The sequence below is a fragment of the Sorex fumeus genome, unplaced genomic scaffold (assembly GCF_029834395.1).
Source record: "Sorex fumeus unplaced genomic scaffold, SorFum_2.1 ptg000264l, whole genome shotgun sequence".
Classification (NCBI taxonomy): Eukaryota; Metazoa; Chordata; class Mammalia; order Eulipotyphla; family Soricidae; genus Sorex; species Sorex fumeus.
In genome coordinates, this window is record NW_026606321.1 from 7,591,014 (window position 1) to 7,606,096 (window position 15,083).

Here is a 15,083-nt window from a genome sequence, read left to right on the forward strand (position 1 = left end):
TTCTGGTTCCATTATAATTTTGTAAGTTCCTCTTTAACTCATGGGTTATTTAGAAGAAGTTTGTTTAGTCTTCAATTGTTAACAGATTTTTCAAGTTTCTTCCCCCCTCCCTTTTTTTTGGGTGGGGCCTTTTTTTCGGGTGGGGAAGGGGAGTTTGGTTGGGTTTGAGGCCACACCTTGTGGTGCTCAGTGCCTACTCTGGGCTCCATGCTGAGGGAATCACTCCTGCTAGGGGTCAGGGGACCATAGGCAGTGCCAGAGATAGAACCTGGGTTGGCTGCACACAAGGAAAGCACCTTAACCTCTTTATCATCTCTCTAGCCCTCAAATTTCCTAATGATATTGATTTCTATTTTAACTCTTCATGGCCATAGAACACACTCTGAACAAGAGCGATCCTTTAATCTCAGGCAGACCTGCAGGGTGGGAAAGTAAGCTTGCTGACTATTCTAGGTACATTTGAGAGCGACTATTTTGTGAGGTCGAATGTTCCAGAAAGTTCAATTAGATTGACTTGTTTGATGGTGCTTGTTAAGCCTCCTATACCTTGACTTATCTGCTCTCTTACTAGCCTGCCCATTCCTGAGACAAGCTGGACCTTGGGTTTCTGAATCTCTCCTATTGGTTCAGAGGGATTTGAAATCCTTGGGTCTTTTGCATGAGCAGATTCTCTTGGCATTAGGAAAAGTTCCTCTTGCTCACTGGTGTTTGCTTTCCTGTACCAGGAATTCTTCCATATGCATCTTTCTGGGAGTTCGTCAGGACACTCACTAACTGGTCCTCAGACAGAGACACATGGCGCCTTCCCCAGCCCCCAGGGTGTGCCTCTCTATCCACAGTTCTTTGTGGCTTTCTGCCCAGACAGAATCCTCGCTTTCATCCCCCTGCCCCCTTCCTATTCCCACCGCCCTTCCCTGCCCCCCATCCAAAACATCTCATCACATGGAGGGTTTTAAAAAGAATGCTATTCATTTCAGCTACGAATTTTCTAGCTGACAAAATTGCTGAATACAGCATATTATAAAATAAATCACTTAATGTAATTTGAACTAATCTATAGTGCTTTATGTATATATTAATGGAACCTCGAAGCCTACTCTATTTCAAGTAAAATCTGAATTTCAATAAACAAATGAAAGCAATCGCAAGTTATAGTGGGCAGAGCAGAAACATGTGCTTGGCAGGAAGCCCCCGTTATGGAATTTAGAGGGGCTTCCTGTTTAGGGTGGCGCCACCTGGCCTCCCTGAGCCCGCACCAGAGACAGGTGGTCATGCCCAAATCCACCTAACCTCATGCCCCTCTTCTCTCTTTCCTGGTCCCCGTCCTGCCCCTGACTGAAGCTGTCCCCACTTCCCCGAAGCAAGTGCACGGCGGGGTCATGGGGTGCTGAGGGGCAGAGAGAGGTGGGGGTCTGCTGGGTGTGGTGGTGACACCAGGTCTGGGAATAATGACTGACTCCATGTCTAGGCCTAGAAGCCAATGATGGGACCCCTACCCTCCATGATAATCTGAGAAATGTATAAATCTTGCTATGATCCAAATATACAAGATTAACATCACCAAAATGGCAATACTCCCCGAAGCATAATACAGATTCAAAGCAGTTTCTATAAGGATATCTGTGACATTCAAGGAAATAGATCAAACACCCCTGAAATCTAAATGGAACAATAACCCAATAACCCGACCCTCACCTTCCCCCACCCTGAAACAATCCTTGGGAAAAATAATATGGGAGGCATTGCTTTGCCCACCTTCAAGCCGTACTACAAAGCAGTAGTAACTAAAACAGCATAGTACTGGAATAAAGACAAACTCTCTGATCAATGAAGTAGAATTGCAAATACAGAGATAGATCTTCAAGTATATGATCAACTAATCTTTCAAAAAGGATGAAAGAATATGAAGTGGGACAAAGAAATCCTCTTCAGCAAGTGGTGTTGAGAAAACTAGTCAACTACATGCAAAAAAAAAAAAAACTCAGACTTCTTTCTAATGCCATGTACAAAAGTCAAATCAAAATGGATTAAAGATCTGAATCCATGTCATGCAGTCGACCCAGGTTCAATTTCAGGCACCCCGTAAGGTCTCCAAGCACTGCCAGGAGTAATCCATGAACACAGAGCTAGGTTTAAACCCTGAGCACTGCCAGCCATGGCCCCAAAACAAAACAATACAAAACAAAACCAAAAAAGACCTACACTCTCTTGGGGGCCAGAAAGACAGCAGTTGCTACCTAGCAGCTGCCAACCTGGATGTGAGCCCTGGCACCACACAGAGTCCCCCGAATACTGCCAGGAGTGATCTTTGGGCCCAGAGCAGGAGCAACACCTAAGGGAAGCCAGGTATGACCCAAAACTAAAGAGCAAAGTTCACAGTCTCTGGGCCGGGGACAAGAGAAGGTCAGGCAGGCGGCTGGTCCTGGTTCCATCTCCAGCACCCTCTAGCAGCACCCTCCTGCTCCTGCCTAAGCTTCTCCAGGGGTCCCCAGTCTGATGCCACTGCAGACAATTCTGGAGGCCTCCAAGCATCGCTGTGTGCTGGCCTGGAGGTCCCTCACCACCTCTTGGGTGGACCGGATAATCTCTGGTCTTGCAGGGCTATGCAGGCCCACATTCTCGGGCCCTGGCACCCAACCACTGGTTCAGATCATCAAGAACCGCTGGGAGGGGCACCATCTAGGAGCCCCCTACCCTACTCCAGAGAAACGCACCTTCAGTCTCTGTAAAACCCAAACACATGCTACAGCACTACCGTTCCGAGGCAGGCCAGCAGGACCTGGGGCCCAGGAGAGATCTGAAAGCCCAGCCCACCTCTCTCCTACTCTTTCTTTGCCTGGAAGTTAAAAGCCCCGTGCCTGGCCTCCTCAAGAGCCTCTGTATTTGCTTGCGAGTGTGCGTCTCGCTGCTTCTCTTGAGTTGAGTGAGGGCGTTATTAGAGGCTGCTGGGGAAAGGGGAAGTTGAAATAATGAATCCTGGAGAAGCTATGTGCGGCGTTGCTTAGCAACTCTTAATAGGACATCAGTTAAACTCTGGATTTATTCTTTCCCGAGGACGTGCTGCTCCAGCCTGGGGTCTAGGACTCGCTCCCTTGCTGTCAGCAGCACCCACAGGCCCGAGGGCTGCAGCTTCTGCAGAATGCCCTGCCACCTGCCTCCTGGGCCTCTTTGGTGGTCAAGTGTGGCAGGCGAGAGTCAAGGACCAACACGACTTTCAGAGAAGCATCTGGTACACACTGAGGATGCTCTAGCAGGAACTCCAAGACAAGCGCCTTGCTATGTCTGCCTCCAAGCAGTCAGTGGCAGATGTTCTGCAAGCCCACGGACCTTTCTCCTCCTTGTAAAATTCCAGCCTTGGAGAACGGTGCCGGCAGCTCCAGACTGCTATCAGGGTGCCTTTCCTCACAGTGATGTCCCCAGAGCTATCTGGATTGCCCAGGCGCTGGAGACAGGCCCCGGGGCCAGGGGAGGCACCCCCACAGCACACAACTGTGTCTAGGCTGCTTGGTGGGAGATGGGGGTCTGAAGGAATCCAGAGCAGGAAGAGGACGTGATAGGACAGAGGCACCCCAGAAATGCACCCTGTGTCCCTGACTGTCCAGGCCCGATTGGGAAGGAAGAGAGGGGTCGGGTTCAGACAGAGTAGGGCAAAACAGAACCAGGTCGGAGGCAGCAAAGAGACATGAAGTTTGGAGGAATTTGTTTGTCAGGAAGACATGAATTGGTCTTGGAGCAATCTGAGCCCTCAGTGACAGACTCTTCTACAGTCATGTCCGGATTCACACATCATACACAGACTCACAGGTCACATACACTGACTCATACACAAGCTGATAAACACAGATGTGTAGAGAGAGACTCATATATACTAACTCATAAACTCACACACACAGACTCAAACAGAGCCAAATACACACTCATAGACATATACACATACATACACTCATAAACACACTCATATACACTGAATCATATATACAAACTCATATATGCAGTCTCACATACATCCATTCATAAACAGACTCCAGAGACACTGACTCATATATACAGACTCATAAACACACTCACATAAACAGATGCATATACACTAATACACACACTCATATACACATTTACATACACAGACTCATATACACTGACTCATACACAGAATAAAAAAAACACAGATGTGTATAGAAAGACTCATATATACTACTCATAAACTTATATACACAGACACATATACAGACTCATACAAACTCGAACACAGAGCCACATACACAGACACATACACACTAACTCATATACACAGATCCATATACACAGACTCATATACGCGGACCCATAAACACATTCTCATAAACAGACGCCTATACACTAATATACATATATGTATATATATGTGTGTGTGTATATATATATATATATATATATATATATATATATATATATAGGCCCTGCTCGAGCGGGCCCAGTAACGTCTCCATTGGAGACTTTGTTGTTACTGTGTCTGGCATATTGAATACATCACAGGGAGCTTGCCAGGCTCTGCCGTGCGGGCGAGATACTCTCGGTAGCTTGCCGAGCTCTCCGAGAGGGGCGGAGGAATCGAACTCGGGTCGCCCATGTTGGCTGCGTGCAAGGCAAACGCCCTACCGCTATATATGATGATGGGCTGGAGCGATAGCACAGCGGTAGGGCGTTTGCCTTATGCACAGCCAGCCCAATTCCTCTGAGGGGGTTTGATTCCTCCGCCCCTCTCAGAGAGCCCAGCAAGCTACCGGGAGTATTTCACCTGCACAGCAAAGCCTGGCAAGCTACCCGTGATATATTCAATATGCCAAACACAGTAACAACAAGTCTCAAAATGGTGACGTTACTGGGCCCACTCGAGCAAATTGATGAACAATGGGAGGACAGACAGACAGACAGACAGACAGACACACACACACACACACTCTTTTTTTTTAATTCATGGATATTTTTATTGAAATTTTTTGCTTTTTTAAATATTTTTATTAGTGAAACACCATTAGGTACAGTTGTAGACTTACAAATTTTTGTGCCTGGGTTTCGATTATACAATGATCAAATACCCATCCCTCCACCGGTGCCCCTTTCCCACCACCATGAATCCCAGTATCCCTTCCACTCCCATCCCCCCCATCGCACCCTGCCTCTGTGGCAGGGCATTCTCTTTTGTTTTCTCTCTCCTTTTGGATGTTGTGGTCTGCAAAAGAGGCATTGAGTGGCAATCATGTTCGGTCCATAGTCTACTTTCAACATGCATCTCCCATCCTGGGAGGATCTTCCCAAAACCCTTTATTTGGTGCTCCCTTCTCTATCTGAGCTGCCCTTTCCCCTAGAAAGCCCGGCTGGCCTCTAAGCCATGGAGTAATCCTCCTGGCACTGATCTGGCTATTCTCGGGTATTAATCTCCTATTTTGTTACTTTATGTCCCCCAGATGAATGCAATCTTTCTATGTCTGTCCCTCTCTTTCTGATTCATTTCTCTTAACATGATACTTTCCATGTAGTACCACTTGTATATAAATTTCACGACTTCATCTTTTCTAACAGCTACATAGTACTCCATTGTGTAGATGTACCAAAGTTTCTTTAACCAGTCATCTGTTCTTGGGCACTCAGGTTTTTTTCCAGATTCTGGCTATTGTAAAGAGTGCTGCAATGAACAAACAATTGCAGATGTCACTTCAACTGTACCTTTTTGCCTCTCTGGGATATATTCCCAGGAGTGGTATTGCTGGGTCAAATGGGAGCTCAATTTCTAATTTTTTGAGAATCATCCATACTGTTTTCCAAAAGGGCTAAACCAGTCGACATTCCCACCAACAGTGAAGGAGTGTCCCTTTCTCGCCACATCCGCGCCAGCATCGGTTGCTTTTGTTCTTTTGAATGTGGGCCAGTCTCTGAGGTGTGAGATGGTATCTCATTGTGGTTTTGATCTGCATCTCCCTGATGATTAATGATGTAGAGCATTTTCTCATGTGCTTTTTTGCCATTCGGATTTCTTCTTTGAGAAAGTTTCTGTTCATTTCATCGCCCCATTTTTTGATGGGGTTGGATGTTTTCTTCTTGTGGAATTCAACCAGTACTTTATATATCCTTGATAACAACCCCTTGTCAGATGCACACACACTCTTAAACAGAGACTTATACATATGGACTGGTGAACAGGTTCATATATACAATATATATAAGTTCACTTCTCTCCTTCCTTTCCCGTCATGAACACAGCCATTACACAGACTCATGTACACACTCACATACACAGATGCACATACAAAGACCCATATGCACAGGCTCAGAGACACTAACTCATACACACTGATCCTTATACACCAACTCATAAAGGCCCTCCCGTTGATCATCGATTTGCTCGAGCGGGCCCAGTAACGTCTCCATTGGAGACTTTGTTGTTACTGTGTCTGGCATATTGAATACGTCACGGGGAGCTTGCCAGGCTCTGCCGTGCGGGCGAGATACTCTCGGTAGCTTGCCCGGCTCTCCGAGAGGGGCGGAGGAATCGAACTCTGGTCGGCCATGCTGTCTGCGTGCAAGGCAAACGCCCTACCCGCTGTGCTATCGCTCCAACTCATAAACATACTTAAGTCAGGGGAGGCCCTGCTCCACCCACCTGATGCATGCAAATGTGCCCATCTAGGCAGGTCCGCTTCCCTCCATTTACCGGTCAGAGTCATGTGGAGGGTTCCTGAGCTAAGCCCCCTTCCTGTTTGCCTCCTCTCTACCCCAGAGCGAGGCCGGGGCGGGGAGGACTCAGAGGCTGAGGCACAGGATGCATGTGGCACAACACCCCAGGTGTGGCTCTCTGGAGGTCCCAGGCCGCACCCCGCATCACCGCACCCCAGCATCTGTGGTGCGGCAGCCACCCAGGCTCTGATGGAGTGAGTGTGAGCGCCCAAAGACAGTGCACGTAGCCCCCTACCCTTTTCTCACTAGACCTTGTGGCTCCTGCGTCCTCACCTGTGAAACACCAACACTCACAACCTGTGTTTCATGGGGCCTTGGGGTCATCCTGGGACTCGTGGAAAGGGCACCCAGAAATGCCACGCAGGCAGGGGAGGCCACAAAAGCAGCCGGCAGAGCAGTAAGACCTGTCCAGTAACCAGGCTGCAGCTTCAGTGACGCCGGACCAAGGAGCAGCTCAGAGGCTTCTAGAAGTACGGACACAACCGAGCGCGTAGGCGAGAGCTGGACTGGGTGGGCCTGGGGAGGGGTGAGGTGGGCTGGGAGGGGACAGCAGGCTCCCCCATCAGCCACAGCCAGAGTGGAGGTCTCACACTGTGTTTGCTTGCTGCACCGCTGGGTATCCCGCTGGGGCAAAACACACTTCAAAACAATAAATGAAATCCTGTCGTCCAAAAGTCAGCCAGAGGGCAAAGACCCCAGCTCCGAATAGCCCCCCAAGAGACCCCATCTCCCAGCAGCCCGTAGAGAGAGACCCCTTCTCCGAGCAGCCCGGCCAGCTCAGCCCCCCCAACCCCCAATTCCTTCCCCATCCGACCATGCGCAGGTCTCCAGCGAGCAGACAGCCTCATTAAGGGCCATCCAGGTTGCAAAGAAAAAACAACCCAATTTGGCGCCATTTCAAAGCCTGCGAAGACTTTATTTTCCTTCATTTCACCCACTTTCAATGGGGAGAAAGAGATCTTGCAGTCGATGTCCTACTTCTGGAAGAAAAGAAGCAAGGCATCGGCTGGGTGCCGGGCCGGCTCGGGGTGCTGAGAGCACAGAGTGAGTCTTCTCTCCCAGAGCAAAGTAGCGGCCTTTGGAGTGGGCGGGGGTCACCGCATCCCCCGAACTCCCCCTAGGGCTGAGAACTGAGGGGGCTGGCAGAGGGCTCTGTGCAGTCCACCCGTGAGTCTCTGATGTGAGGGCTGCAGTCACTGGAGTGCTTCTAAGCACACTGGCCAGCCTGGAGCTGCGCGGGTGCCAGGGACGGGCCTGGACACCGTAGCCCCTCACAGTCTCCCCAACCCAAAGTGGGCTTCACTTCAGGGGCTCCCGGTGGTGATGAGCTGATTTATCTGGTCAGAAACGCCCAAAGGAAATGCCCTGGACCAACTGGGGCTTCCTCCCGGGCTTCCTCCGGGCCCACGGCACCCAGGCTCAGAGCAGCCACGCTCGCAGGACACTGTGTCTGTCCACGTGGCAAGATGGTGGCCACATGCTCTCACATGCGTGTGTGACGGGACATCACACAGGAGACCGCCTCTGGTCTGAGAAGGAACCAGAAGGAATGACACACAGTTCATTCAAGGTAGCCGGAAGTTACAGAAGGTTCTGGGTGGAAGGAGGAAGCAGGACCATCAAGAGCATCTCTCAGTGCAGGTACTGGACAGTGGCCTGTGACCCGTCCTGTGACCTCTGCCCCTACCTGTCGCCGAGACGTACGGGCAGGTTCTGCCTCCAGCCCATGACATTGCCATCCCTGGAAATGGGGAGTCTCGCTCCAGAGACAGAGGCCAGAGAGGGGGCGGCCGGAATCTCGGTCAGGGAGACCCAGACCCTGGCAATCCCCTCAGAGACTGTCACTGCTTTCCTGCGACAGGCCAGCTGACGAGGACAATGTGATGGCCGGGGGCTTCCAGGCACGCAGGGCCAGCCGCTCCTGGGAGGCAGAGAGAAGGAGACTCCGCAGCAGTGCCTGACGGGGCCCAGGCCCCCAACTGACGCTGGACACTGGACACAAAGTCTGAAGGGCTGAGACCCCAAACTGACGCCTGACACTGAACACAGAGGCTCAGGGATCCAGATCCAAATCTGACACTGGACATGGGCACAGGGTCAGGGACGCTTCCAGGAAGGGCAGATTCTGTGCCATCATCAGAGCATTGGCCTGTCCATGGCATTATGGGGAGTGGACAGGAGAGTGACCCCGGGGGGCTTCCCTGGGCACTTCCCTTGGCTGACATGAGCCCGGCTATTTCCCTGGAGGAAGTGAGAAGCGGGCATTGAACAGAATTGCACGGGAAGCCCCACGCTAGGAACAGGAGGGGCTGGGGGGTCATATGACCATGCCCGCCTCCGTGGGTAGAAACCCCCAGCACGTGGCCCTACTCACAGAGACCCCCAGCCCCCATTACTCTCCTGTGGGGTCTGAGGGCAGAGACGTCTCAAATGACAGAGCAGCTTTGTCCCAAAGCCTGTGGGAGCCCAGAGCCGGGGCCTGATTTCACACCCGCGTGGATGTCAGTGATCTCAACCCCCATGGGTCTCTCTGACCTTCCCCAGAACCAAGCAGGTGTGGCTGTGTCCCACATACACCGGCCGGCCCATGTCCCTGGGCTGGGACACCCAGAACTGCCCTGTGAGCCCTGACGACCATGACAAAGGGCGGGGAAGAGGCCGAGCGCACATGGCAGCCCCCGGGACAGGGGAAGGCACCATGCACAGGAACCAGCGGGTGTGTCCCCGTGATTTGAGAAGCAGGGTCAGCGGGCGCTGAAGGGAGTTTTCAAAGCAGGAAAGGGGGCCGGAGTGGATGCAGTGTAGGGCAAGGTCTGCTCTGTGGGATCCCCAGGACTTCATGTCCCATAACAGCAGCAACAACTAACCCGAATCAGAAATAATAAAAGACGGGGGGGTGGGGGTGTCAGTCACGGTCGGGGGGCAGCAGAACCTGGAAACCTGACAGCGCCCGGAGTCATCCGAGAGCCCGTCCCAGGCCCCAGGGAAGCGGCCGGCAGAGACAGCGTTGCAGAGGCTGAGGGCTGGGCGGGGTGAGCAGCACCCACTGGGCACCTGCTGTAGGTGGGAAACTCAGGCTACAGGCGGCCACAGAGCAGCCAGGAGCCAGAGAAGAGCAGTCCAGGAAGAACGGGGAGGGGGTATCCTGACTCATCAGTTCTATAAAATAATCACAGCAGTGCTAGACGAACACTAACACTCACGCCGACAGTGACCCTACCATGGGCGCTCTATTCACTCTGGTGGGAGCCATCCTCACCCTGACGCTTCACTGACACAGACGCGGCAGTAACGCCGATGGCAGCATGGATACCACACTCGCACGGAGGCTAGACTGATGTTGACATCAACGTAGCGTGGACGTGGTATCTATCTTCACAGTGACACACGGGCAGGGAGGGACACTGCACCAACACTAGCACTAGTACTGCGCCAACACTGATACAGACAGCATACAATACTAGCAGACACTGCAACAACCACTGATAGCAAAGCCAATGTGTACTCTAGTAAACTAGTACTATACTAACTAGTATAGTGCTAGATAGTAAAAACAGACACTATGCTATGCTACAACTCAAACTAAGACTATACTAAGAGTTCATACTAATACGGACACTATACTAATACTAATATTATATCAACATACTACAACAATACTAATGCTAACACAGACTCTATAGAACACTAACACAGATGCCACACTAACACAACCATGGAAACTACAGTGTTGGTGAAGTTTTCACTGCCCGCTACACTCCATGACCAGTGTCCTGGCTGATACCGTCAGGCAAATGTATGGATGATGCAAGATATTCAGCAATGCACAAAAATAGTGAGGGAGGGACCTACAAGGAAGGACCCTTTCTTCCTTTTCTAGAGACTGCGATTGTTTCTCCATAAGTACACCGAGACCCTGAGATAAACATGCAGAACTCATAACCGTTCAGTGAGATTGAGGGCCACAGATCAGCATGAAAGATCAGGGCATCTGCAGACCTCCACATTAAACAAACTGAAAAGGAAATTGCATATAAAAATTTTTTTCTTTTATGAAACAACAAAAAAAAAATTCCAGGGATGTCATATCAAGTTAAAGAAGAATTCCTCCTGATTTTACGGGCAAAAATCTCCAGAGTCTTAAGAGAAATGGAGAGGATGGGAGCCCACAGGGGGTGGCCTCAAACCCTTCACAGCACCACCTGGCACCCTCCAGCCCATTTCACTAAGTTCCCGCATGGGGACACAGTGACCGAGGGATTTACCTGGGAAGGGAAGCACCTGGGATTTGCAGGGAGGGGAGCATGTGCACGAGCCCCGGGCAGTTCTCCTAAAGCTTCCGGTCAGAACAAATGCCCTGCTGGACAAGGACCCGCGGCCTCAGGCTGCTCCTCTCTGCCCCGATTCTGCAGAGGCAGCGGGCCAGGGCCCCAGGACCAAGCGTCCTGGGAGGTGGCAGGATGAGGGGGTGCCCAGGGCTCATGGGCCAGCTAGGTGTGCCCGGCCCTCTCGGTCCTTGCAGCCAAGAATGACCTGAGGCTGGGCATCCCTGACCAAGTGAAGGGCTTCTGGGAGTCGCAGGAGAGGGACGGAGGCTACTCAAACAGTGTCCCCTAAAGCCGCAAGACCAGCAGCTGAGTCCAGCCCAATCCTACAAGAGAAACTGAGGCCCAAATGGGACAAAGGCTGGGCAGAGGTCAGGGGCTTCCTTGCTCACACACTCCCGGGTGCCACATCACGGGATCTGCTCCCGGTTCTCTGACCGATGGCCTGTCCTTTGCCCTGGCAATGGCCCTTCAGCTGCCCCATCTTGAGTCTCTTCCCCTCTGGTCCTTGATGGCAGCCAGACTCCATCTGCAGCTAATGGCCTGTCCTCCATCTGATGTTGGCGCCTGTCCCCTGCCATCCCCATTAGCCCAAGGCTTGGTCCACTTTCTCCCTGCTGGCCCTGGAACCCATCATGCTCAGGATAAGCTTGGGGACAATGTGGCGTCTACCCATGTCTGTGGCTTCTGTGCCCCTCCCCCGTCACATCCACTATCCCACCCAACAGTCACCAGGACATGCCCACGGGGCAGAGGACCAAAGGACACCCCCCGCCCCTGCTCAATGACCATCCACTGAGAGCCCCCTAAAGGTCACCACATCTAAGCTGCCAACTCCACCAGGTTCAACACTGACCAGATGCCAGAACTGGGCAGATGAAACTCAGTATAACAGAAAGGTGCAGGGGCTGGAGCGAAAGTCCAGCAGGTAGAGTGTTTGCAGGCAGATGACCCAGGTTCGATCCCCGGCATCCCGAGCACTGCCAGAGGTGATTCCTGAGTGGAGAGCCAGGAGTAACCCCTGAGCATCACCGGGTGTGACCCCCAAAATCAAATAAATAAATAAATGGAAAGGTGCAGAGGAAGAGGCTGAGACTAGGTCACCAAGACAGAGGTCCAGGGCAGTGCCCGGCCTGAGAGCGAGCAGGGAGGAGGTCCAAGTGCAGAGATCCCAGCAAAGCAGGAAACTGGGGACCAGTGGACAGCTTCTCCAAGATACTGTTGAGAGGGAGCCCCAGCCCTGCTATCCAAACTCAGGGACCCAGGAGAGCTGGGTCCCACCCGTCATGGGGGCTGTCCCGGGCTGGCTGCCCAGTGTGCAGCCCTCATTTCTCCAAAGCTGTGTCCTGAGCCCTTGTTAGTGGCTGGTGCCCTGGCAACGCTGCAAGCTCTGAGTCGGAGCACACATCCCGCCCCTGTCCCCTTACCTGGTCCCATGGGGAGACAGTGCCGCCGAAGCACATGAACAAGTAGCCCATGGCCACCAGGCAGATCCAGATCAGCACGGAGAAGAGTCGCAGTAGCTTCCTGAACACAGACTCGATGCACACGAGGATGAAGATGGCGAAGAAGATGGCCAGGGCGGTGGGGACGGTGATGAGAAACGCCACGTGGTCCTCAGCTTCCTGAGGAGAGAAGGAGGCGGCCGGGTGAGTCAGGCCAGAGAGGGGTACTCGGGGCAGTCACATGAGCATCAATATTAATCAATGTCCTAATGGAGCTTTGGGAGGTGTGGGTGAGGAGGGTGGGGCCACACCTGGCTGTGAATCGGGCTTCCTCCTGGCTCTGTGCTCAGGGAGCACTGTGTGGGGGGTGGAGAGCAGGTTGCTGCATGCAAAGCAAGCGCCCTCCCCCACGGTACTATTGCTCCGGCTGTAAGAGGCTTTAAGGGTTACTTCAGAAGGAGAACAATGTGAATTCATGAAAATTTAAGTTTCCTAGCGAACAGCCAAAAGTTCGGGAAGATAAATAACCCAGGGTTTGACAGTAAGTTAAGTAAAACCATCATGTGATCACGTTCATATTTTCCCTGATACATGGAGAACAGGAATTTATCTGGATGTAAAAGGAAGCTCACAGGATCTCAGAATGAATTAGACAATCATCTTCCCCCCCGAATCTGAGGTTCAGAAACCTCAGAAAATGAAGGTTTCCAAATGGATTTGAAATGCTTTGTCTTAGACAGTTAAAAAAAAAAAGTCTCTAAACTGATGCACTCTTATCTAAATGCATGGTAATTAATGTTTCAAGGGGCGCAGAGGTTAATCGGGAGGGGTCAGAAAGTGCTAAATTTAGAAGATGAGAGTGTGGGCACCACTCAGAGGAATGTGCCATTTTGCCCATCTGCTTTGCTGCCCTCCTGGGCATGGGTGGCGAGAAGCAAACGGGCGTGTATTCCTCGCTTCCCACTAATGCATCTGGAACCCCATCATGCCCATTTTGACTTCCTCCTTCCATGCAGTTCCAACGCCGCACAGCGGAGCACACAGTAAGAGACACTTGGTCTCCACTGCAAATTCGAACTCGGGTGTGGGTTCCTGTGTCTGCACGACAGGATGGGGGAGCTGAGGCCCCAAGTCCTCACAGCAGTGGCAACTCACTCCCCTTCACTTGGATGAGCTTCCAAGATCGGTGGGCTGACACCCTCAGTGTTTCCCTGGGGGGTTTATATGGTTACAAATTATGTAAGTCAGAAGCTACAGAGATAGCATATCAGGTAGGGCACTGGCCTTGCAGACAGCCAATCTGGGTCCGATCCCCGGCACCCCATAGGGTTCCCCTAAGCATTGCCAAGAGAATGTCTAATCACAAAGCCAGGAGGAGTAAGCCCCGAGCACTGCCAAGTGTGACCTCAAAGCAAAACGACACTATGAGGCAGAGACTTAAGAGTTAGTGCAGGGGGGCTGGAGCAATAGCACAGTGGGTAGGGTGTTTGCCTTGCACGCGGCTGACCCGGGTTCGATTCCCAGCATCCCATATGGTCCCCTGAGCATCGCCAGGAGTAATTCCTGAGTGCAGAGCCAGGAGTGTGATCCAAAAAGCAAGCAAACAAACAAACAAAAAAGAGACAGTGCAGGGGAAGGGACAGGCCTTGCAGGTAACGGGTCCCGTTTGGTTCGGATCCTGCACTGTGTGGACCCCTGAACATCACTTGGCGCAGTCTGGGAAGCCCCAAGCAGCACCATTTTCCGGAGTTCGAGCACTGAACTGCACTCCCTGAGAATGCAGAGGGCCCTGGGGAGACACACTCACAGAGATACATTAAGAAACAATCAGATCCAGTCACATCTAGGACTTCAGGGTCACGCCCCAAGGCCCTGAGAACCCACGTCTCCCTGTCCACCCTCCCAGGTCCCCTCTGCCCCGCGGGCACATCACCAGAGTCCCAGCCGGCAAGTCCCTTGGTTCCTCTGGGACTGCCACTGACAGCAGCATGTCTGTAGCACAACTCCTAGGAGCCCAGCAACTGGATGCCAGCGAGAAACACTGAGTCAGGGACAAGATTGGGGCATGGGAAGCGCCAGGGGCCGGCACACCTGGCTGCCCTCGGTCCCATCCTCCGACACACGTGCTGTCCGGGGAGGGTCCAGAAGCAGGCAGCAACAAATGTCACGTGTGCCTGCACGCGAGTGCTAGTGTGCACCTGTGTGCACGTGTGTGTGTGTGTGTGTATGTGTGTGTGTGTGCTCAGCATACACATCAGAGCAGCCTCCTTCCTGAGGATGATACGGAGAGAGCCACGGGGTTGGCCCTTCTTGGGGGAGACAGCGCAAGGCCAGGGGGCAATGGATAAGGTGCGGGGACCGCAGCCACGGGCCCTGGGGGACAGGGTCAGTGCTGGCGGCTCCCCTGGGCAGTCAGAAGCGTGGACCTTCTCAGTGTCCAGAGGCCAGGGCACGAGAGGCCATTGGGTGTCCCTCCTCTATCCAGGGCTACTTCTGCGTCCAGCAAGAGCCCAGGCGGTGCTCGGGGCCTCATCCACATTCTCCCACCTCTACCCCGGGGCTCCCCCTGCACGCACCCCCGCGCCAAGAGGTGGTGTCCAGG

At 52.4% G+C, this 15,083-nt stretch overlaps 1 protein-coding gene across 1 annotated transcript in view; it reads right to left on the bottom strand.

The window, feature by feature from the left end:
- The window catches only part of ADCY2 (adenylate cyclase 2), a 318,432-nt gene that overhangs the window by 286,263 nt on the left and 17,086 nt on the right, over positions 1 to 15,083 (bottom strand). The window contains exon 2 of the mRNA XM_056109037.1: positions 12,464 to 12,661. Coding sequence (XP_055965012.1) covers positions 12,464 to 12,661 — 198 coding nt within the window. The remainder of the gene's footprint in view (positions 1 to 12,463; positions 12,662 to 15,083) is intronic.